General features: G+C 43.3%; 1 protein-coding gene across 1 annotated transcript in view; it reads left to right on the top strand.

Annotated features, from left to right (window-relative positions):
• Positions 1–26,202, top strand: part of RNF103 (ring finger protein 103) — a gene marked incomplete at its 3' end in the record, with an annotated part of 296,046 nt that overhangs the window by 199,956 nt on the left and 69,888 nt on the right. The window contains 1 exon segment of the mRNA XM_044070973.1: positions 1,290–1,405. Coding sequence (XP_043926908.1) covers positions 1,290–1,405 — 116 coding nt within the window.

Here is a 26,202-nt window from a genome sequence, read left to right as displayed (position 1 = left end):
AAATGCATAAGCAGGGAACAAGACACAGGAGAAGTAACTGATCAGTCTAGGGTGTCGTGTAGGTGACGGGTTTAACTCCAGGCCAGTATTTGCTTTCAGGTTGAAAAACGCTACAGCAACAAAGAAAAAGACGCAGCAGAAAGAGCTTTAGTCCAGTGGAGAAGAGCATCCTCATGGATGCTCTGAAGATGTTTGGGAAACGTCTGTTCATTAAAGTGGGGCCAAAACAGAAGAGACAGCTAAGAAATGGAACAAGTAGCTGAAATCAGTGCTGTAGGGAGAAGGAGCCATATATTGGCACAGTGTAGGAAAAGGGCAAATGGCCTGGTGGACAGGCAAAACCTAAGCAGAATGCTATTGCCTGCAGCCGCACTGATGATGGACCTTCCACACACCACCCTTTTACTCTGGATGAGAAGTACCTTCTCTGTATGTGAAGTGATAACTTTGATTCAGATGAGAATGCCGCAGGAATCATTTGAGATGGTGTAGATAAAAGTAGTTTCAGATCACTACAGGAACTGCAGTCATGCAGTGTGGAAAGTTCATGAGCAGCTTAATGTTTTGCTGAGATCTACCAGTCATTAAACATCTTCTTACATGACCCTTATATTTTTTCTTCACCAGAAGGCCATCCTCATCATGTGTTGCAGAAAGGGTACACTGACTGTATACTTAGTACAGACATAATCTCTTTCAGGATAAATCATTTCACCTGTCACAGGCCTCATTAACCATATCCTTATTTCCTCGCAGTGTCAGCACAAGAAAAGACCACTTACTGTGTTTCAGCACAACAGGCCGATGTTGGCAGCAGAATGGCTGTCAATGATACTATAACTCTGAAATTCATGACACAGACTGAAGACAATGTCTCACATTTGAAAATGGTACTGCCAGAACCCCTCACCTCATAACAGGCGGATAATTCTATGGGCAGTGCTCCAGGCTCACACACACAACAGTTAGGAAATGACATTACAACAGTGGAAGGTTGGGACACCATGTAGCTCAAAACTGTTTTCTCATGAACAGCCTAGACACCTTGAACTTCAGTTCAGACATGCATAGGAAAGGAAAAGGAATCTGGGATCAGTAGGTTTTATGGGCTGTTGTAATAATAATAAAAACCTCACCTGCTGGAAAGTATTAGGTTTCTTTTTAATTTTTAAAATACCACTTGTTGCTGCAAAGTAGCTGAGTTTTCCGTGTACCTCTTTTTCTGTTTATGGGATGAGAGTGCTGAATGCTTTCATTAAGGATGCTTCCTTTTTTTCTTTCTGTAACAGGTAATAGCCAAAGATCGATGTCCCCTCATGGGAAATGTGTATTGGGAGAAAATGGTTAAGAAAGTTTCCAGGTTTGGTATACGTACCGGCACCTTCAACTGCTCCAGTGATCCCAGGTGAGAAATGGTTGTTGTAGAAACCAGATATTTCACTTTCTACTTTTAGAAGCATGTAAGTTTATATTCTGTTGAGTAAAAAAACTAGGTATGTTTAATTGCTGGATAAGGAAAAGAAACCAATACAAAGAGCATAACTTTTGCTTATTGGAGGCTAATGTGTGAATCACTCTGATGTATTTTTGTAGTAGTCCAGGTAAAAGATGGTTGCATAATCACAGCAGTTACACCTTCACCATAGTGTTTACCAGTGTGCGTTATGCAGTGTAAGATTCAATGAAAGGCATTTGCCATTTTCAAGATAGACATTGGAAATGAACAAGATTAAAAGAAAAGCAAGTTTGGTTTATTGTATTTATATAGCAATAAACTAAAAAGGTTTTCTAGTAGGACAGACAGAAATGGTTTGCATGCAGTTTTTATTGCTGTCCTAGCAGTTTTATTTATTTATGTATTTTATTTCACATTTGTTTACCTGGAAAGTCTGACTTGGAATGAAGCCACTTTTCAGCGGAGGCCCGGGGAGAAGTGCTCCAAATGTGTTTTTGTGACGTAGGCGGGAACAGTAGCACCTGGAGGAAACCCACACAAACGCAGGGAGGACATGCAGACTCTACAGAGAAGGCACTCCAACCGAGAATCGAACCAGATAACCTCCTGCTGTGAGGCGACAGCACTACTGCTGCAGCACTCTGCTGTCCATTTAACATATAAATGTAAAATTTATATATTATTTAGGCATAATGTTGCGTAAGAGCTCAAGGACATGGCCTGTAAGCTGTGCATCTGTTTCCATTTTATCCAAATTCCATTAAAGGCTATATTTTTGTGCCCTGTGGTCTAGCTTGTCTCTGAGAAAGACTGTCATATCTTCCTATGTCCTTTAATGAGTAATTTCAGAGTCCGGTATGCCGCGAAACTCTTCATCGACTAAGGATCCTGCAGATGTCTCTACCTTGGATGGGTCTGGAGCTGCTGAGCAGGTACCGGTTTCCGAGGAAGTACTTCGCACTACCGATTCCCAACAGACCGACTTCTTTCGCATCTACTGTTCTTTCGAAAACTACTGAGTTTCTAAGGCCCAGGGTACGAACCACACCCAAGAAACTGATGACCCAATCTCAGGCACTTGCTTCCTTGCCTCAGTCTCAAATGCTTAAAATGGCAGAAGACTTTATAATGCTGAAGAGGGGTAGCCAAGCTACCCCATCCAAAAGAAAGAGATTTGTCCCCAGTAGTTTTATCTGAACAGGAGTCCGATGAATCTGATGCATCTGAATATGAAGACATGCTACCCTTCTCTGCTTATGAGGATTCTGATGCAGAGGAATCCATTCCTTCAGTCTCTCCACCAGAGGACTTTTCCTTTGGGGAAAACCCTACATACTTTAAGGGAGCATTTCCAGTGGGAATGTCCGGAGTACCCTCAGTCTAAAAAGATACTCTGAGAATTCTTAGATCTCCCACAGCATAGACCTCTGGCCATTCCTCCTGTCCTGGATGTTGTGGATGATGTTTTTATGGAATCTAGTTTGACTCCTGACACCCTCCTCCTGCTCCTAGGAAACCTGACAGGTACTGTAGAGTCCCTGACTCTCTCAGATTTATTTTCAAAAATCCTACTACTGATCCTGAGGTTATTTCTCAATGGCCTAAAGGAATTAAAGCAACTTCTGCTAAGAATTCCACCCCCTCAGATAGGGATTCCCGAGCATTAGACAGATTGGGTAAAACAGTATACACCTCTGCTACTATTGCTATTAGAACAGTAAATTGTCAGTTCCATATGCTAAAATTTCAGCAACATACCGTGGAACTCCTCAAACAAAAAATACCATCTTTTCATGCTTGTGCAGAAAATAGAGTTACAAGAGTTAATGCATTTTGCAAGTCAAGTAACAGCACACCTTACAATGTGGTTTTGACGCCCTAGAAGCATCTAGCAGGGCAGCACTCACTGGTTCTCTCCTTAGAAGGCATGCTTGGCTTAAGGAGCAGCCTTTGCCAGACCATGTCTAATGCAAATTATTGGACGCCCCCTTGCACAAAGACAACTTATTTGGCACCAAGGCAGAGGAGGTCTTAAAAAAGATGGAAGAAAAAGCTGAGTCTGTGCAGACAGTTAAGGACTTCCTGCAGGTCCAGCCACCCAGGTTCAGTAGGTATCGCCCCTCCAAACACTGGTATTTTCCTGCCCCCTCCAGGTCAGCTCGCCCAGACCCTGGGAAGCAAGCCCCAGGGAATGCAGAGATCTAAGCTGTGGAGTTCCTCCTCTTCAAAACCAGGGAGTGCTAAGCCACCCCCTCATGGTAAGAAGTCACAAAGACTTTCCACTTCCACCCCCTCCCTCTGCCCACCTCCACTTGCCCCTAAGATGAAAATTCTCCTTCCACACAAGCACATGGGCCATCATTACCAATGACCGCTGGGTCCTCAACATAGTGTCCCAGGGATACAAATTTTATTTCCACACTCTACCAACCCCAAAAGGGTTCCCAGATCTTCCCCCAAATCAGTGGGCAGAAGCCAAAAAGCAAGCCCTTTCCCTGCTATCTATGAGGGCAATAGAGCACGTTCCTGTGGAACAGCTAGGCCAAGGTTTATACTCCAGACTCTTCTGGTACCCAGAAAAGGGGGCACCTGGCCCCCCATCCTTGATCTATCCATTCTAAACACCTTTCTGCTGATGCCAAAATTCAAAATGCTCGCCCTCCACCAGCTGCTACCTGTGTTCTCCAAAGATGCTTGGTTAGCCACCCTAGACCTTAGAGGCCTACCTGCACATCCCAATCAGGGAATCATGCAGGAAATATCTAAGTTTCAGGGTAGGATCACTGCAGTTTCAGTTCTCTGCACTTCCCTTTAGCTTATCCACTGCTCCCAGAGTATTTACAAAATGTCTGGCTCCCGCCATTGCTTTTTGCAGGCAAAGAAATATTCAAATTTACTCATACTTTAGATGACTGCCTCATTCAGGCAGTGAGGAAAAGCTGCTCAAGCACCTGGCCTTTGTAAAGGAATGACCTCCCTAGGGTATACTATCAATGAAAAGAAATCCAAACTAGTACCCACCCAACAAATTATATTCCTGGGCGCAAGCCTGGACACAGCATCCCAGATGGCATTCTTTACACCAGAAAGGCAAGCCTACCTGACAGCCTATTTCTCTCAACTAGCCACCAGACCCCAGTTATCCGCAAGGAAAATCCTGTAAGCTCTAGGGTTCATGGCTTCTTTCATTCTACTCATTCCATATGCCAGACTGTATATGAGCAAACTACAATGGTACCTAAAAAGCCTCTGGTGTAAACACTCTCAAGATCTTGAAACTCTTATACCAATGATACCTTGTTTAAGGAAAGATTTTCTTTGGTGGGCAGCAGCATGCTACCACAACAAGGGACTACCCTTCTCACAAACCCATGCCGCCCAGACCCTCACCACAGACGTATCAGACTATTCCTGGGGTGCACACCTGGACGGCAGGTGCATACAGGGCTAATGCAGCCCACATCAAATACATCTGCACATCAACCAAAAACAGATGATGTTCTTCGTGTTTCACTGCTGCAGTCATTACATTTGGGTAATCTGCTGGCAGGTTGCCCTCAGTCGGCCTGAATTCCAAAGTCTTGAGTCCTGCGTTGGTTGCTGTCTTCTCTTCCATGACGTCAGGTCATCAGGGGTGTAAAACATGCAGCCGACACCATTTTCTTTAGTCTTTCTTGCTGTGCGGTGCCTGAAGCAGAAGCATTTCGCAAGTGCCGGTCAGCCGACTACTGAAATATTCGAGTTTGAGTTTCAGAACCGAAGTCTTCACTAAAGCTAAGTACCCCATTAGGGAAACTTTTTTTTCTTGCTTACCGATGTCAGAAAAAGTTAATAATTGTATTACTTGTGGGAAGCAAATACCTCATAAGGATTTCCATTCATACTGTATTCCTTGCCTAGGCCCTGATCACAACATGCCTGGCTGTCAGGTTTGTGCTAGATTTAACCAACGCACTATTAAGCGTCAGTATATTTTTGCATCTAAGTATTTTGGAAACAGATTTAACTACCCAGAAATGTTGTCAGATAGCAATCCAACTACCAGAGTACATAAAAAAACACAAAGAAAGGGACAGAGAAAGGCAGTTGAGATCCAAAACCGATGAAGCTTCTCCTAAGCCAGTCGTCGATTAGCCGGTACTCAGTGAGGTGCTTTCGCAGCCCCTGATACCTGCTACCTTCGAGTCGCAGGCCTCTACCGACACCCATGTGGAGTCCGGCATGCCGCAAGATACTCAAGGTATTGGACTGACTGATGTATCTCCCTCGGATGGGTCCGGAGCCGCTGAGCAGGCACCGGCTTCTGAGGGTGTTTTTAGACCTCAACATTTATATATCAAACCGAAAGCTGCAAAACCAAAGGCAACGGCATCTTCTAAAACTAAAAAAAAAGACGCCTGAGCCACATGCACAGGCCTCTATGCCTAAAGAACAGATGATCAAAATGGCTGAAGACCTTATTACCTTGATCAGGGGTACCCATCCCCCTCCAAATAAGAGGCCTAGGCAAGACACTGACTGAATCTTCAGATCAGGTTTTTATTTCTTCTGATTCCTCTTCTGATCAGGAATTATCTTTACCTCCCTATGAGGATTCTGATGCTGAGGAGTCTATCCCATCTGCATCTCCTCCTGAGGATTATTCATTTGGAAAAACCTTGCATAGTTTGAGGGAACATTTTCACTGGGAGAGTCAAGACTTCTCAGAATCAAAAAAGAGGCTCAGGGATTTCCTTCTCCTCAGCACAAGCCTTTAGCCATTCCCCCTGTTTTAGACATTGTGGATGATGTGTTTTCGGAGTCCAACTTGACCCTTGACTCCTTACCTCCGGCTCCCAGTAAGCCTGACAGGTGTTACAGGGTCCCTGACTCTCGTATATTTTTATTTAGAAACCCTGCTGCTGATCCTGAAACTATTTCACAGGGTCCAAAGGGAGTTAAGGCCTCCAACAGCAAAAAATCCTACCCCCTCCGACAGAGATTCAAGGGTACTGGACAGATGGGGAAAAAAGGTTTATACATCTGCAACCTTGGCAATCAGGGCCTTAAACTGTCAATTTCATATGCTTAAGTACCAACAACATGTTATGGGGTTGTTGAAACAGAAAATGATATTGATTTCAGAATGTGCAGAAAATAAAGAATTGCAGGAATTATTGCATGCAGCTGAACAAGTTGGAAAGCATACTTTGCTATGTGGTTTTGATTCTTTAGAGGCTTCCTGCAGGGCCGCAGTTACTGGATCTGTGATTATTAGGCATGCCCGGTTAATGTAACAAAATTTGCCTGATCATGTTAAAGCTTAATTGCTAGATGCACCTTGACAGCATGATTCTCTGTTTGGCATTAAGGCAGAAGAGATTTTAAAGAAAATGGAAGACAAAGCTATGTCTATGCAAACTGTTAAAGATTTCTTACACGTGCAGCCACAAAGATTCAGTAGACACTGGCCTACATAAAATTGGTCCTTTCCTGTGTCAGACAGAGCTCAAAGGGGCAAATCCAGATGCCCTAAGGGTTCCAGGTACCAGGCTCAAAACTCCTACAGGTCAAAGCAGTGGGGCGCATCCACCTCCAAATCTGGAGACAATAAAGCGCAAACCTACAGAAAGCAATCCCTATGAGTTCCCTCTGCCTGCACCAAGCACTTACCTTTTAGCACCCATGGGGGAAAATCAGCACTTTTTGCTCAAAACTGGCAGTTAATAACCCAGGACAAGTGGGTACTAAACATCGTATCACAGGGACACAGATTCCATTTCTACACTCTGCCAGAGACAAATGGTTGGCCAGATCTGCCAAAAAAAATCCAGTGGGCAGAGGCACAGAAACAGGTTACGTCCCTCATGGATGGTGGGGGCCATTCGGACAGTACCAGAACAGGAAAAAGGACAAGGTTTTTACTCAAGACTGATGTCCTTCAAGAATGCAACTGCAGTCATAACATATGGGTTGTCCTGCCTCAGGCAGCCCTCGGTCGGCCGGATTCCAAAGTTTGGGTCCGACGTCGGCTGATGTTGCATTTCTCTCCGACGTCAGAGTGGCTGGAGTACATAAGCATCAGCCGACGGCATCTTCTCCAGTCTTTCTTGCCGCGCGATGCCCGAAGCAGAAGCAGTTCGCAAGTGCCGGTCGGTCAGCTCCTGTATTCTTCGAATCAGAAGTCATCAAAAAAGCTAAGTACCCTGTTGGGGACCTTTTCTTGCCTCAGCCGATGTCAGAAATTACTGAAAAAGTAAATAATTGTTTGTCTTGTGGTAAACAAATACCTCATAAGGATTTCCACTCTTACTGCCTCCCTTGCCTTGGCCCAGACCACGACGTCTCGGCCTGTGCCGCCTGTGCTCGCTTTAACAAGCGCACTCTCAGGCGCCAGGTGGAGTTCGCTGAAGACTTTTTCGGCGATAAATTTGATTATACGATGCCGTCGGAACAACTGACAACGCAGACTCCTAAGAAACGAAAAGACCGGGACCGACATCCTCGGCCCGCGTCTTCCACCAACACCACGCCAAAATTAACCGCGAGTGCTCCGGTTCCCTCTGAGGCAGTTATTCCACCGCTCCGAACCGAAGACACTGCATTACCGATACCTCCGACACCGGAGGCCACTCCGCCAGTTATTGACTTTCCTCCAGATACTGAAACCGAGGAAATGCCCGAGACCATTGCTGTGGATAAGGTCACTCCTGCACGTGGAGCGGCTAGGCCTCCCATGTCCATGTCTATCAAGGCCTACACACGGGCCAAGGCAGCCAGCAAGTCCAAGCATCTTTCTGCTAAGACCTTACCTCAGCCTACTCCTGAAACTCAAATCATGGCTATGGCCGCAGATTTAATTTCCCTGATCAGAGGTTCACAGGCCCATCCTGAGAGGGGATCCCAGACTCCTCCTGATAAGAGGCCTAGGGTTGAATCTCCTGACCCTCTCCCCTCAGATGAAGATTCTGAGGATTCTGTTCACTTCGAAAGCCAGGAAGAGCCCTTCCAGACCTATGAGGATTCAGATGCAGAGGACTCTATCCCCTCGGCTTCTCCTCCTGAGGATATGTCCTTTGGGGAAGTTCTGCATTTTATGAGGGAGCATTTTAAGTGCCAAGGCCAGGAATATTCAGATTCCAGAAAGCACCTTCGAACCTTCCTTAAAAAGCCCCAACACAGACCCTTAGCTATACCTCCTGTGCTTGATGTTTTGGATGATTTATACTCTGATTCAAGTGTTACCCCTGATACTCTTCCTCCTGCTCCTGTCAAGCCTGACAGGTACTATAGGGTCCCAGAAACCCATTCTCATTTCTTTAGGGCCCATGCTGTTGATTTAGAAACAATTTCCCAGGGGCCTAAAGGGGTTTCAGCTCCCACCTCCAAAAACCCTTTGCCCTCCGACAGGGAAGCAAGGTCCTTAGAGAGATGGGGGAAGAAGGTCTACACCTCCACTACTTTATCTATGAGAGCTCTCAATTGTCTCTTTCACATGTTTCAATATCAGGATTTCCTGTTAGGTGATTTACAGAAAAGATTGGCCTCCCCTGAACCTTTAGATAGGAAGTCTTTGCAGGAGGCTGTACACAATTCTCAGCAAGTTAGCAATCACTTTCTACAGTGTGGATATGATGCATTGGAAGCTTCATGTAGGGCAGCTATGACAGGGCGGTCATTCAGACATGCATGGTTAAAAGATCAACCTTTACCAGATCATGTTAAGGCAAAGCTTCTTGATGCACCCTTGGAAAAGAACAAGCTTTTTGGTGCTAATGCTAAAGATGTGTTAAAGTCCATTGAGGAAAAAGCCAAGTCAGTTCAGACAGTTAAAGATTTCCTCCAGGTTCAGCCACCTAGATTCAGCAGGAACTGGCCTTCTAAAAACTGGTCCTTTCCTAATCCTGAAAGATTTCAAAGGGGCAAAAGCAGGCGTGCCTGAGGAAGAGGCCAATACAGAGGATCCTACAGGGGACGACAATGGCAACCAGGAAACCAAAGAAGTGACACAGGGGTTTCTCCTGCCCCACAGGGACATTCTCAATGACTTTCCTCTAGGTCTGCTGACCAAGGAGCAAACAAAAGCTTCTTTGGGCGGAAAATTATCTCTGTTTACAAGAAATTGGCACAAACTGACAAAGGACAAATGGAATTTGGACATTATAGACCACGGTTACAGGTTCCATTTTCATACCTTGCCAAGAAAACTGGGTATGCCAAACCTGCCACAAAACCAGAGGGCAGAGGCTATCAAGCAAATTTCTCTGCTTTCTCAGATCAAAGCAATAGAAAAAGTTCCACAACAAGAACAAGGTCAGGGATTTTACTCAAGACTGTTCCTTGTTCCAAGAAAAGAAACTCAATGGAGACCTATACTGGACTTGTCCGCTTTAAACACTTTTCTCATAGTACCAAAGTTCAAAATGCTGACTCTACAGCAACTCCTTCCCATGCTGGGCAAGGGGTCTTGGCTGATCACTCTGGACCTCAAGGAGGCATACCTGCATGTCCCTATCAGACACAGCTGCAGAAGATACCTCAGATTTCTTGCAGGGCCAGAGCATTATCAATTCTCAGCATTGCCATTTGGCTTATCTACTGCGCCCAGAGTATTCACAAAATGCCTGGCTTCAGTAATTGCTCATTGCAGGCTCCAGGGGATTCAAATCTACCCATACCCGGACGATTGCCTCGTACAAGCGGACAACAAACTAACTTTGACAAAAAACTTGAATTATGTCATACATTTGCTACAGGCTCTGGGATACACAGTCAACTTTCAAAAGTCAAGATTTCAGCCATCCCAGCAAATTACCTTCTTAGGAGCCAAACTAGACACAGCCTCTCAAATGGCTTACCTGACAGAAGACTAGCAAAAGAAGTTAACTCTTTACTTCAAAACTTTAGCAAAGCTCACCCAGATGACTGCAAGGAGATTCCTACAGGCCCTGGGTTACATGGCATCCTGCATACTCCTGGTACCACTAGCAAGACTACACATGAGAAAGCTTCAATGGTACCTAAAAAGCTTATGGTCTCAACACAGCAACAACCTAGAAGCAACCATACCATTCATTCCATGTCTTCAAAAGGAATTTCTACGGTGGGCCTCAGTAAGCCAGTCAAACACAGGTATGTTATTCAAAAAACCTCAGATAACACAGACCATGACCACAGACGCCTCAGACCTTGGATGGGGGGTGCACATGGAGGGCAGATGTATTCAAGGACAATGGTCTCCAAAAGAAACACTTCTGCACATCAACCAAAAAGAAATGCTGGCAGTAATGCATGCCATCGAGGCCTTCGGACAGCAACTACAACCAGGCCACCTACTAATACGGACAGACAACACCACTGTGATGTGGTACATAAACAGGCAGGGGGGCACTCATTCTTACCCCCTTTACAGACTGACAATGAATCTTTGGGAAAAATCGTTGAGCCTAAACATACAGTTGCAATCCCAGTTTGTTCCAGGCAAAGACAATGTTCTGGCGGACAGTCTAAGCAGGAATTTCCTAGACCCCCACAAATGGAGGTTACATCCAGAAATCTTTATACGACTCACTTCGACATGGGACAGGCCGGACATAGACCTATTTGCCTACAGGAGCTCCCTAAAAATCTGTGCATTTCCACCTCTGCCACTGATGACCACAGTGTTACTAAAGATCAAAGCAGAGCAGCCCAAGGGGATCCTAATAGCTCCAGACTGGCCAAGACAGCACTGGTACCCACTACTACGGAGCATATGTCACAACAAAACATGGGCCCTCCCTCAATGGCCCCAACTTTTGACTCAACACAACTTCAGGACAGTTCATCCCAACATCCAGACGCTACAGCTAACAGCTTGGGAGATCCCATGAATAACCTCAACCTACCTCTTTCCAAAGAAGTTCAGCGGATACTGACAGAAGCCCGCCGACCATCCACCAGAAAGGTTTACTCAGCCAAATGGAAGAGATTCAGCATTTGGAATACCAAGGGCCATGATGCATCACTTTTGAGCATCCCACTCATCCTGGAATATTTGGCAGATATGCTACATAATGGACTCTCATACTCCTCTATAAAAATACATGCTTCAGCTATCTCAGCTAGATACAACACTGATCCACCTGTGTTTTCACATCCTTTGTTAAGGCAATTTCTTAGAGGAATCAAGAATATAAAGCCCCCAAGAAAGGCACCAGTACCAGCTTGGGATCTCAACTTTGTCCTAGAAAAATTGACTTTACCTCCCTTTGAGCCAGCAGCTTCTGTGGATTTACAATTTCTCTCCTGGAAGACAGCATTCCTGTTGGCCATTACCTCAGCAAGAAGGGTTTCGGAATTACAGGCCCTGATGGCTATACCACCGTTCATAACTTTTCACAGAGACAGGGTCTCTTTACGAACCAACCCTACCTTTCTCCCACAAGTGGTATCTAGGGTCTCTTTAAATCAAGCAATTCACCTGCCTACCTTCTTTCCCAATCCTGAGACCAAAGGGGAAAGACTGTTGCATACCTTGGACATTCACAGGCAACTTCGCTACTACCTGGACAGAACCAAGACCAGTAGGAAGTCTGATCAGCTTTTTGTAGCTTACGCCCCTGGAGTACAAGGAAAAGCAATTTCAAAACAGACGATTTCTAAATGGATTGGACATTGCATCAGATTCTGTTATTCCTTCCATGGAAAGTGTGTGCCAGCCAATGTCAGACCACACTCCACCAGAGCTACAGCCACCTCTACAGCATTCTTAAGAGGGGTGCCTACAAAAGACATTCTAGAAGCTGCTACATGGATTTCCGTGCATACATTTTCCAAACACTACAACCTTCCTCTATATTCCAGGTCCAGAGCAGGCTTTGCTTCTGCAGTCCTGCAGGGATTGATAGCTACACCATCCTTTTCTTAGAGCATTCCTCCTCCCCCAGCTAAGCTGTGGTATTCAACCCATATGTTATGACTGCAGTTGCATTCTTGAAGGACATAGTACAGTTTTGTACCTACCATAAATGTAGATGTCCGATAGATATGCAACTGCAGTCGGGTTTTCCCTCCCTCCTTCTCCTCTATGCCTTGGGTCCACTCCTATCCCTGTTACCCTTAGCTGGGGATATCTGTTATGGTGTATCTGTTTATTGCTTATTTATTTGTCTGGAAATCTGTTTTATCTTCCAATTTGATTACAGCCTTCCTTGGAGGGCACCTGGCATCTGGGGCAAGAAACACTGAAGAAGATGGCGTCGGCTGATGCTTATGTACTCCAGCCGCTCTGACGTCGGAGAGAAATGCGACATCAGCCAACGTCAGACCCAGACTTTGGAATCCGGCCGACCGAGGGCTGCCTGAGGCAGGACAACCCATATGTTATGACTGCAGTTGTATATCTATCGGACATCTACATTTATGGTAGGTACAAAACTGTACTTTCTTGGTACCCAGAAAGGACAAGGCCTGGCAGCCAATACTGGATTTATCGATCTTGAACGCATACCTGGACATTCCAAAATTCAAAATGCTCACTTTACAACAGCTTCTGCCCATGCTGGGCAAGAATGCTTGGCTGGTGACTTTAGACCTAAAAGAGGCATACCTGCATGTCCTAGTAAGACAGTTGTGCAGAAGATACCTCAGATTCAAGGCTGGCTTAATGCATTACCAATTCTCTGCACTGCCCTTTGGCTTATCTACTGCACCCAGGGTCTTTACAAAGAGCCTGGCACCAATAATTGCATTTTGCAGACAAAGAAGTATTCAAATATATCCTTACTTGGACAACTGTCTAATTCAAGCAGAGAACAAGGACACTCTTCTACGACACCTGCCATTTGTGAAAGGGCTTCTAACATGCCTAGGATACACAATAAACAAAAATAAATCACAACTGGTATCCTCTCAAAAGATAACATTCCTGGGTGCAAGTTTGAATACAACTGCCCAGATGGCTTACCTCACACCAGACAAACAAAGGCAACTAACTACTTACTTCAAATTGATGGCAACAAAAACCCAGTCTTCTAAAAGACAAATTCTGTAGGCTCTGGGCTTCATGGCATCCTGCATCCTACTAATTCCATATGCAAGACTGCATATGAGGAAACTTCAGTGGTACCTAAAACATTTATGGAGTCAACATTCACGCAGTCTGGAAACAATGATTACTCTCATTCCCTGCCTGCAACAGGAGTTTCTATGGTGGGCAAAGGCCTGTCACCAAAACATGGGTTGGCCCTTCACTCTGCCCCCTGCCAGCCAAACCTCAACAGACTCATCAGATTATGCCTGGGGAGGCCCACATGGCAGGAAGATGCATTCAGGGCATATGGGCACAAAATCAAATGTATCTACATATCAACCAGAAAGAGATGCTAGCTGTTCAAAATGCCCTAACAGCCTTCAAGGACTTACTTCATCCAGGACAACTACTGATAAAGACGGACAACACCACAGTCATGAGGTATATAAACAAGCAAGGGGGCACACACTCAATACCCCCTTTGCAGATAAGCCATGGCACTGAGAGACACAGCTTTGACCTACCAAGTACATCTTTAAGCTCAATTCCTGACAGGAAAATAAAACACTCTGGCAGACAATTTAAGCAGAAACCTTATGGATCCTCACGAGTGGAAACTAAATCCACAAGTCTTCAGCATGATAACAGAGAAATGGGGGGGATCCCAGACATAGATCTATTTGCCTGTCCTCAAAATTATCAACTGAAAAGATTCTGCACAAGGACTTATCACAGAAAAGCATGGAAAGTGGACGCCCTATCCTTCAGTTGAAAAAAACTGTCAGGTTACGCCTTTCCTCCTCTGCCTCTTCTACCCAAGGTCCTCCTCCTAAAAGTCAGCCAAGAGTAGCCAAAGATGATATTAATTGCCCCGGACTGGCCCCGCCAGTACTGGTACCCAGTCCTAAGGAACTTGTCTCAATACCCAGCTTGGACCTTGCCTCAAAAACCACAGCTACTGTCCCAGCAAAACAATCTGATCCTGCACAATCAACTACAGACTCTGAACGTGGCAACATGGCTTATTCTATAATCATACAAACAACACCTCTCAGTAAAGCTGTGATGGATGTCATTTTGGAAGCCAGAAGGCCTATTACTAGAAAATCTTATGCTGACAAATTGAAGAGATTCTGTGCTTGGAATCAAGCACAAGGAACGGATACAGCAGAACCACATATTCCTCAGATATTACAATACTTAACTGAGATGCTTGACAAAGGCCTATCTTTTTCATCAGTCAATATCCATGCCTCTGCCATTTCGGCTCATTACAATACAGAGCCACCAATCTTTTCTCATCCTTTACTAAAGCAGTATCTTAGAGGAGCCAAAAATTTAAGGCTTCCTAGAAGATCACCATTACCTGCATGGGACCTCAATTATGTGTTGGAAAAGCTCACCCTGCCTCCATTTGAGCCAGCTGCTACCATTGATATAAAGTTCTTATGGAAGACAGCTCTGCTACTAGCAATTACTTCAGCAAGAAGAGTTTCAGAGCTACAGGCCCTCATGGCTGTAGAGCCTTTTGTCATATTTTACCCAGACAGGGTGTCTCTGAGGATGCCTAAGGTGGTTTCCAGTGTGGCTCTTAACCGAACAATTCATCTGCCAACTTTTTATCCAAATCCGCAGAACAAAGGGGAGAGAATTCTGCATTCCTTTGACGTACACAGACAGCTAAGATTCTACTTGAGCAGGACTAAAGCTCTAAGAAAAACTGAGCAATTGCTAGTGTCATATGCTGCAGGATCAGAAGGAAAGGCTATATCAAAGCAGACAGTTTCAAAGTGGATAAGCCATTGCATCCATTTATTCTACTTACTTCATGGCAAACCTGTGCCCAAGGGCATTAGGTCTCACTCCACCAGGGCTGCAGCTACTTCAGCAGCCTTTCTCAGAGCAGTACCAACCAAGGACATTCTAGAGGCTGCTACTTGGAGTTCTGTTCACACCTTTAAAAAGCATTACCATTTGCCTCTCTACTCAAAGTCCAAGGCAGGCTTTGCTACTGCAGTGCTGCAGGGCCTTATAGCCTCACCTAATGCTGTTTAGCTCCAGCCTCCCAAACATAGCTTTGGGATTCTACCCAAATGTAATGACTGCAACAGTGAAACACAAAGAACATAGTACAGTTGTGTACACTTGCCATAAATGTAGATATTAGTGTATTCACTGTTGCAGTCCAGGTTACCCTCCCGCCCATCCCCCTGTCATTCTACAGTTAATCTTTCCTTCTCTATCTTCTACAACGTATGTGGTGTATTTGCTTTTAGATGAAGTTAAAGTTTATACTGATGCATGTGTGTGTATATGTATATATATATATATATATATATATATATATATATATATATATATATTTATTTATAATATTGCTACCTTTTTGGGGGCACCTGACATCGGGGGCAAGAAAAACTAAAGAAAATGGCGTCTGCTGCTTGTTTTATACCCCTGATGACCTGACGTCATGGAAGAGAAGACCGCAACCGATGCAGGTCCCAAGACTTTGGAATTCAAGGCGACTGAGGGCAACCTCCCAGCAGATTACCCAAATGTAATGACTGCAACAGTGAATACACTCTAACATCTACATTTATATTAAGTGTACACAACTGTACTTTTGTTGTCCGGTTGGCCAACTCCTGAAATTTTCGTTTTCGAGTTTCAGAACTGAAGTCTTCAACTAAAGCTAAGTACCCTATTGGGGAAACTTTTTCTTGCTCTAAACCGATATCAGTAAAAGTCAATAATTGTATTTCTTGTGGAAAGCAAATACCTCATAAAGATTTTCATTTGTACTGTATTCCTTGCCTAGGCCCTGACCATGACGTACCTCGCTGTCAGTTTCGTGCCTTATTTAAACCTCGAACTATCCATCGTCTGTATATTTTCGCATCTAAATATTTTTGTGCTCTGTTCAATCATCCTGATACGTCATCGGTAAGCCATCCGACTACCAACATTCTGAAAAAACCTAAAAGATAGACAGAGACAGGCCGCCTAGGTCTTTTCCTAAGCCAGTCGCCAGTTCGCTGGTACTCTGGCGCTTTCGCAGCCCCTGATACCCGCTACTTCAGATTTGCAAGCCTCGGCTGAGACACATTTGGAGTCTGGTATGCCGCGAGATACTTCAACTGTTGAACCTGTGGATGTCTCTACCTTGGATGGGTCTGGAACTGCTGTGCAGGCACCGGTTCTGAAGGTGTATTCAGGCCTACTGCCTTGCATATTAAACTGACGCCATCTTCTTCTTCAAGACCTAAAACTCGAACCATGCCTAGAAAACTGACGCCCAGACCGCATGGTCAGGCCTCCTTGCCTAAAAAACAAAGAATGACTGAAGACCTTATTACTCTAATCAGGGTACAAGGCCGGCCTTAGCTGATTTGGTGCCCTAGGCGAAGCAGTGCTCTGGCGCCCCTTAAGCCGCACCCACACCATACTCATGAAACACCCCTATGAGCCATGCTCACAGGTAGGTCACTCCCCAGAAAAACCACTCCAGTCATTTCCTTTAATTATTTAAATGCATAGAAGAAAGGATACCTTGTAATGTAGTTTAAACTGCAAGTGAAGGTGGAAATTTCATTTGGTAAACCTGCTTTCATCTGAATTTCCTTTAATAAACCTACTTTAATCTGTTTCTCCTTCACACATACTTTGCTATAAATGTCATGTCTTCAGAAGCCCATGTGTCTTGGTTCAAAGGGTTGCTTAGGTTAATCTAAACAGTTTAATTTACTCTGGGATAGGTGAGCAAGCCTTACAGCTCAGTGAAAGTAGAATAGCAACCTCTCTCCTCCCTCTGTACAGAAGCTTAAGATAGAATAGCACAAACACAGATAGCCATTTGCTAAACAATACAGTCTCGCAATGAAGACAGGCTTAGCATGAACGGAAAAATTCTCTGCCTCTGAAACTGCATGAAAACCCATATTTATAGAAAATACATCTGGTCAGTGGAGGATTAAGTTTACATTTGGGCGGTTTTCAAAACAGACTCCTTGCACACATTTTTATGGCCATGCATACATGTATTTGTTCTTTGATTCAACTTCCTGATTGCATTAAATTATATTCGTTATGTAATACAGAACCATTTGTTATAATGAATTTTAAATTTGTAGTTTTAAGCATTCTTTTAATAAGCAAAGAAACAAAACGTGTAAACCAATAATGACAAAAATAGCCATTTCAGAAATTTTCAACCATAAAAGGCTACTCAGACTTCTGTCATTACAATCCACCAATATCACTCAATACAAACAATTTCTGCAGAAGAGAAATCATCTGAACAATTCCACATTAAAGACAACTGTAAGTAATGAAGAGATTGCCACTGACAAACAACTTTACATCTCAGTATTACATTTACAAATTCAGTGCCTGTTGTCCTTGAAGAATTAATTGCCTATGTTACATTAAAAATTGGTAAACTGGTAATATTGCAATATGAAATGACTAAAACTGACAAGTTCATAGTTGCTAGGCATCTCAAACAAAGGAGGGACATACTCAGGAGTGCAGAACCCCTATCTCCCTTTAGAATGCACCAAATAATCAGAAATTGAAAGGGCACTGCAATATTAGCTCTCCATCTACATGGTGTGGGAGTAGAATCCACAGCCTTCTGCACCAAAGACAATGATGCTACTAGCACTGCTTTGAAATTCTACAACACAGTGTATATCATCTGATAAACAAAACAGTTAGTTTTACACTGAAAACTGACTTAGCGCAAGAATCAGTAAACGTTCTTCATTCAAAGCTCCCAATTTCATGAAAATGAACTAAAACTCATAATCCCTTGAAAATGCACTGAATCTCTTAATACCCTGAAAATGCAATGAAACTCAAACTCATTTCTGTCAGCAGTCTGGTAGTTGGTGTTGGTGTTGGTGTAGAGCAGTGGTTCCCAAACCTTCATGGACCTAGGCACACTTCTGAAAACAGTAATTTTTCACAACCCACTATTCACGTCAGCATGCATGCATGTGAAGCACTCATGGTCCTCCTTAAAGGAGGAGACACTGCAACCAGTGAGTATTTCTTCGGGATTTAAAGGGGCCATGAATTTCTTCTGGATTTAAAGGGGCCGTGGCCAGATTAAACAGTCACCAAAGCCATAGATGAGGGTAAAATGATTCACACAGCTTATCTAGATCTCGCCAAGGCTTTCTACACCATCCCCCACTCTGGAATTATAGATAAGCTCACTAAACTAGGTATAAGTCCCTATGTCACAAGATGGGTTGCCAACTGGCTCACGGACAGAACCCACAATGTGAAAGTAGCTGATTCCAAATCTGACATCAGACCAGTGACAAGTGGAGTACCACAGGGTTCAGTCCTGGGTCCTCTCCTGTTTGGTATCTACTTCTCTGAAGTGCAGGCCAACACAGAAGGTCTTTGGCTAACAAAGTTTGCAGATGACTGCAAACTAGGAGCCATAATCGAAACTCCTAACGATGTGGACAAACTACAAAAAGGCCTCACTGAGACAGATACCTGGTGTCAAAGCCATGGCCTGAAAGCTCAATGCCAAAAAGTGTATTGTCATCCCCTTCGGTAAACACTCTGTACCCATGAACTACCACATAGCTGGTAGTCTACTTAATGCAGAAAATGTGATGTGACCTTGGGACACAGGTGGACAGTAGTCTCTCCTTTGATAATCACATCGCCACAGTGGTCAGGAAATCCTTCTACGTGGCTCATCTCATCACAAAAGGATTCTCATCCAGAAAAAAGAGGTCATTGTTCCCCTCTACTCATCACCCATTAGACCCATTATAGAGTACAATGCCCCTTTTGGTATGTACCTCACAAGACATCTACAACAACTGGAAAGACCACAGAAATACCTCACAAAGAGGATTACTGGCCTCAAACAGATGCCCTATGCAGACCATCTCAAAAAAACTACAGCTTTACTCCGTCACATATCGCCTACTCGGGGGCGATCTCTGCCTAACATACAAAGCCATGTCTGTCCAACCCAGAGCTGTTGGACATGCTCCACGTAAAGAAATCCCAATCCCTCCGAGCTACATGCTCTAGGGACCTAAACCTTGTCACCACAATAAACAGAACATGTTGGAGGGATAGATTCCTGTCCCAGAGTCTTCCCATACTCTGGAACAGACTACCTATCTATGTCAAACAGAGCTCCTCATTAGCACTCTTCAAGAAAAATCTTGATGATTGGATGGGAAATAGGAAATTCACCCCGGGGATCACTTCTGTGGCTCTGCTCGACAGGGGCACAGGAAAATAATTTTCTTGGGTGGCGAAAGTCAGGGTACATTTTTGGCTAGGCTTGTATGGGCTCTAGGGCCGATAGCCTAGTACCTACCTATGAACCCATAGTCAAATGGGGCCCTAGGCAGTGAAATAGATTGCGGCCCCCCTAAGTAGCCCGTCTTGTAGCAGTCTCCTCCCCAGCCATACCAGTGTTCCATTACCTGGCTATTTCTCCCTAGTTACCATGAACACTGTTCAAACCTATCAGTGTATATACTGTTTTCTTATTTACTTCTGCAATGATTACAGATATTGAAATAAAATGCACAAACACCAATAGCCATTTGCTAAACAATACAGTCTGACAACAAAAAGATTTAGCATGAGCAGTAAACTTCTCTGCAACTGAAACTCACATTTATTGAAAGAGCATAAAAACCTACATTCAAATAAAATGCACATGACCAGTGGAGAGGGCTATTTTCAAACCATAGGTCCCTTGGACACATGTTTATGGCCTTGCATACATGTATGTGTTCTTTGATTCACCTTCCTGATTGTATTAAATTATATTCCTTGTATAACACAACAACACTTGTTAGTGTGTTTTCTACATTTATAGTTTTGAACATTTTTCCAGTAAGCAATGGAACAAAATGTATAACCCAATAATGACAAATTACCCACTTCAGAACATTTTAACAGTATACATACACACAGACATACATATACGGTACATTGCACTATCCTTGATTACAAAATGCATTGTGCTTGTTCACTGGAATGTATATATACACAGTTCTTTTATGCAATTAGTCTGAACTATTATGCTATTGCCTACATTTCTATATTTTTGTTTCTGAAATGGTTTTTATTTCACCCAGGCTGAAACTGCTAAGTTCTGATCAATGCACTACCCCAGTAAACAAATATAAATAAATACCCCAGCGAACAAATATAAATAAATACATTTCAATAAAGAACTACTGTTCATACTTAAAAATGTTGCTCCATAATTCTGTGCTGTTCTGTTCGCTTACAACTTGTATTTTCTTGCATGAAACAAAGTTGTGGCTGAAAAAAGGCCATCACAGTTAATAAGTCTACTTAACTAATTCAACTCCAAAAAGTAACATCTACAAAGACAATGTGACTTGAGCATTACCTATTTCTTACCAGTGTCTGATTCTACAGTATTCCCTTGTGGCTTTCAAAGATCCTGCATTATTTCTTTCTGGTATTAGTCATTATATGTTACATTATACACATACTCTTTGGTTAAAATAAGTCCATAAATAAGGAACAGCACAATTTACAACTTCAAAAAAGTAATCGGATCAGTAATACTTGCCACAAATAACATAAAGTGTGAACTGTTCGAGATAACCAAATTCACACCATTGGCAGAAATAAGTCTCACTTGCAGACTCACAAGCAAACACCACAGATGGCCATCAGGTGATCAACTACAGCAAGTTCACCCAAACCATGAGATGCATCCAGAATTGTACATAAAGATCTGGAGATTACTAAAAGACCAAATATTTGCAGTAAATGATTCCACATTCTTGATATTCCTTAGTTACAAACCTACAGCAGTAATATTATTTCACAATTATTAACAGAACCATACTATGCAATCTACAAATAGAATGACTGGAAGTCAATTTAAATGACAAGATTTAAAACAAAACTCTTTCAAAGCCTCCACTCTTACTATACGGTCTAGCTTCCAAAATGCCTTGACTGTTCATGCTACTCAAAGATTCCTCCTTTGCCAAACTATCTTATGCCTGGTGAAGACCAGCATTAACTTAATAAGTCATCCTTTCTGTTGTTTATATTACCTGCCAGGCCCTACAGAAAACGTTGGCAAAAGCATCTGCTTTAATCCCTACTTACTGGCCTCATAGACTGACCCTGCAACAACTTCATTGTAACTCCTTTCAATAACACCAAAAGCCACTCTTACAGTTACTTACTTTTCTCAAACCAAGTGGAGGGAAGGAGGGGAACAGAACCTTTCTAAACCAAACGCGTGGGTTGTTAAGCTATCACTATTTCATATCGCTTGCCTAATCCCCAGTCATAACAAGTATTGGGCCCTCAATTGGAACATTACTCTTCAATACAGACATTTTATGTACAAAGACCTTCAGAAATAGCATTGCATATGTCAACAACCCAAGCCTCTTAAGCTGAAACTGTTACTTGCAGTTATCAAGTTGTTGCTGAATTGCAATCATATTATTAGTAAGACAAGTCTCTGCAAGCATCACTTATTATTTGGCTTTCTCATGCCACTATTTTTAATTTGCATACTGAACTGAAACCTTTTAACAATTAACAGCTTTTTGTAATGCTTGATGTAGGACCATTTAACAGTCAGCATGAAGTACTAAAGGGCCAGCAGGAAAAGTGCAAGCCAAGTTAAATCTTTTTATATATTTTTACATGACAAAAGACCTTCTGGTATGGTGAGCATCTGTATGAGACACTAAAGTAATGACGGTAAGTCAAAATAAATTATAAGATCACCAAATAAATCAATACTTCAATGCTGTTAGCAAATATTACTGACACATACAAAGCAAAGATGCACGGAGAAAAACAGGGGTGATAGGGGAGATTAGTGGTTCTTTGGAATTGTATTTTTTTGCCCCAGTTCCTATGTTTGCTGCAGAAAGAGGCTTGGCATAACAACAGCAAACGGCTGTAACCACATTTGTGATGGGGTGTGTAAAAGAAAGTCACATGATTGTCTTTTAAGTTTTTGAACTACTATGGAATTGGTTGTCTGGAAAACAATTACATCAAAAGTGCAAGTACTGCCTAACTGTCAGAACCAAACTGCATCTTTTTATAGCACTAAAGTAAGTTATTTTGCAAAACAGACCAACACGCAACAAAAGCACACTGAAACATATCACAAAAAGTCACCTTCGTATACTGTAGTTGCAACAAACTAAATGTACAAGGTCAGGAGCACAATTTTAAACATGTGGACTTGCAGACAAGTGAAAAGGGGGTAGCAGTGCAGTCTTGTTTCCAGACTTCATTCTGCTGTACTGAGAATCAGGCAGGTGCGGTAAAGCATTAACTTTAGATAAAGTAAACAAACTTGCAACACACAGCAGATTCTACAGTAACAGTTCCCTGGTAGAAACAAAAGGGAAATGCAAACTTTTTTTCTACATAGGAAAACAGTGTACACCAATGATAATCTAAATTTCGAATACCTTTTCAGAAAGAAATGTCCCGGTTTTAATACTGTGATTCCTATTTGAAGATCCACACTCCTTGCTGAAATCTCATTAATTTATTTTGAAGTTTAGATTGCAGACTGAACTGCTGTGCCCATCCCGGCCTGCTAAAGAAATTATTTTTCCAGCTGTTCAGGTTCACCCGGGGGTTCACACACTTGAAGCACTTAGTTCAACTTCACTCACTCTCATTCAGTCACTGTTCAACCACCACGGCAGTTGGAGAATGAGATCAGGAAGTAAACAGAGAGAGAGAGTACACACAGTCCGAGCCCACCCTTCAGCCAAATTCCACTTTCTAACAGGCTGACAGTCTGCCTCACGAAGCAGACGTCATGACGCATGCATGCCCCCCTCCCCACACGTGATGATGTCAGCAGCAACACTTTCGTAATTAAAATAAATGCACAAATAAATAAAAACTGCGCCTTTAACAGGCTGGCCGTTACGGCACCCTAGGCGGTCGCCTAGTTCGCCTATGCCTAAGGCTGGCCGTGTCAGGGAAACCAAACTTCCCCCTCTAAGAGACGTAGGACTGAGTTTGCTTATGATACTTCTGACCAGGATTCTGAAATTTCTGTTTCCTCTGATGACCAGGATTTACCCTTATCTGCCTATGAGGATTCTGATGCTGAGGACTCTATTCCCTTTATCCCCCTAGGATTTCTCTTTTGGTGAAACCTTGCATACTCTCAGGGAGCATTTTCTTTGGGAAAGACAGGATTTCTCTGATTCTAAAAAAAAGGCTTAGGGATTTTTTACTCCTGCCCCAGCACAGGCCTTTTTCTACTATAGTTAATCACATGCCATGTAATTTTCCTCTGTCCTACTTTAAATTTCATTAATTGCTTTGTATTGTATTAATGTATTATTGTAACATGGAGCTTTTCTCCCTGGGCCTCCGCTGAAAATGGACCTGTGTCCAGTTGGACCCTCCCGGTTAACAAAAATAAAATAAAAATAAAAAAAATAAATATCTCCTGTACTAGATATGGTTGATGATGCTTTTTCTGAATCTAGCTTGGCCCCTGACTCTTTACCTCCTGCTCCCAGAAAACCTGATAGATATTACAGGGTTCCCAACTCTCACAAGTTCATTTTCAAAAATCCTGCTGCGGATCCTGAGACCATTTCACAGGGACCCAAGGGCAGTAAAGCTACTACTGCCAGAAATCCTACCCCCTCTGATAGGGCGCTGGATAAATAGAGTAAGAATGTATACACTTCTGCAACTTTGGCCATTAGGGCCCTAAACTGCCAGTTTCATATGTTAAAGTATCAGCAGCATATTATTGGATTGCTTAAACAGAAAATTATGTTGATTCCTGATTGTGCTGAAAGTAAGGAGTTACAGGATTTAATGCATTCTGTTGAACAAGTTGGAAAGCATACTTTGCAATGTGGTTTTGATTCACTAGAGGCATCTTGCAGGGCTGCTGTAACTGGGTCTGTACTTAGAAGATATGCTTGGCTTAAGGAGCAATCCTTGCCAGATCATGTTAAAGCTAAATTACTGGATGCTCCCTTAAGTCAGGACCGCCCGTTTGGCAACGAAGCAGAAAAAGTTCTTAAAAAGATGGAGGAGAAAGCTAAATCTATGCAAACTGTTAAAGATTTTTTACAAGTTCAGCCTCCAAGATTTAGTAGACATTGGCCTTCTAAGAATTGGTCCTTTCCTGCCTCTTCCAGACCTTCTCAGTCCAAACCCAGATCCAATAGAGCACCCAGGCTTCAGTCCCAGGGTACGCACAGGACTAACCCTGGGGGGCCTCCACTTCCAAATCTGGGAGTAGTAAAACTTTCCCCTATGGTAAACTCTCTCAATGACTTCTTTATAAGACCTCCAAGCACTTCTCAACTGACTGTCACTTTGGGGGGAAAAATTACTCTTCATGCAAAGAACTGGGAATTTATTACCCAGGACAAATGGGTTTTAAATATAGTATTCCAAGGATACAGATTTCACTTCCACACGTTACCAACACCAAGCGGTTGGCCAGATCTACTCCCAAATCAGTGGGCATAGGCCCAAAAGCAAGTACTCTCTCTCCTAAGCATAGGGGCTATTCATTTGGTACCAGAAAAGGAAAAGGGACAAGGATATTCTTTGTGTTTCACTGTTGCCGTCAGCACATTTGGGTAATCTGCTTGCAGTAGCCCTCGGTCGGCATGATTATCAAAGTCTTGGGTCCTGCTTCGGATGCTGTCTCATCTTCCATGATGTCAGGTCATCAGGGGGTATAAAGCATGCAGCCGATGCCTTTACATCAGTCTTTCTTGCCGTGCGGTGCCCGAAGCAGAAGCAGTTTGCAAGTGCCGGTTGGCCAACTCCTGAAATTTTTGTTTTCGAGTTTCAGAACCGAAGTCTTCAACTAAAAGCTAAGTATCCTGTTGGGAAAACATTTTCTTGCTCTAAAACGGTGTCAGTAAAAGTAAATAATTGCATTACTTGTGGATAGCAAATACCTGATAAAGATTTTCATTCATACTGTATTCCTTGCCTAGGCCCTGACCACAAAGTACCTCGCTGTCGGTTTTGTGCCTTATTTAAACCACAAACTATCCGTCGTCTGTATATTTTCGCTTCTAAATATTTTGGTGCTTAGTTCAATTATCCTGATAAGTCTTTGGTAAGCCATCCAACTACTGACATTCTGAAAAAACGCAAAGATAAAGACAGAGACAGGGCACCTAGGTCCAAAGCTGCTGACGATGCTTCTCCTAAGCCAGTTGCCAGTTCGCCGGTACTCAGTGAGGCGCTTTCGCAACTCCTAATACCCGCTGCTTCAGATTCGCAGGCCTCTACTGAGACCCATTCGGAGTCTGGTATGCCGCGAGATGCTTCATTTGTGGAACTTGCGCAGTCTCTACCTTGGATGGGTCCAGAGCCGCTGTGCAGGCACCGGCTTCTGACGGTGTATTCAGGCCTACTGAGTTGTGTATTAAACCGACGCCAGCTTCTTCTTCAAGGCCTAAAACTCGTACCATACCTAGAAAGCTGACGCCCGGACCACATGGTCAGGCCTCTATGCCTAAAAAACAAATAAGAATGGCTGAGGACCTTATTACTTTAATCAGGGGAAGACAGCCTTCCCCCTCTAAGAGACCTAGGACTGAGTTTGCTTATGATACTTTTGACCAGGATTCTGAATTTTCTGTTTCCTCTGATGACCAGGATTTAGCCGTATCTACCTATGAGGATTCTGATGCTGAGGACTCTATTCCCTCTGCTTCTCCCCCAGAGG

The sequence above is a fragment of the Protopterus annectens genome, chromosome 5.part0 (assembly GCF_019279795.1).
Source record: "Protopterus annectens isolate FY-2018-M chromosome 5.part0, PAN1.0, whole genome shotgun sequence".
Classification (NCBI taxonomy): domain Eukaryota; kingdom Metazoa; phylum Chordata; order Ceratodontiformes; family Protopteridae; genus Protopterus; species Protopterus annectens.
This window is presented reverse-complemented; position numbering and strand designations above follow the sequence as displayed.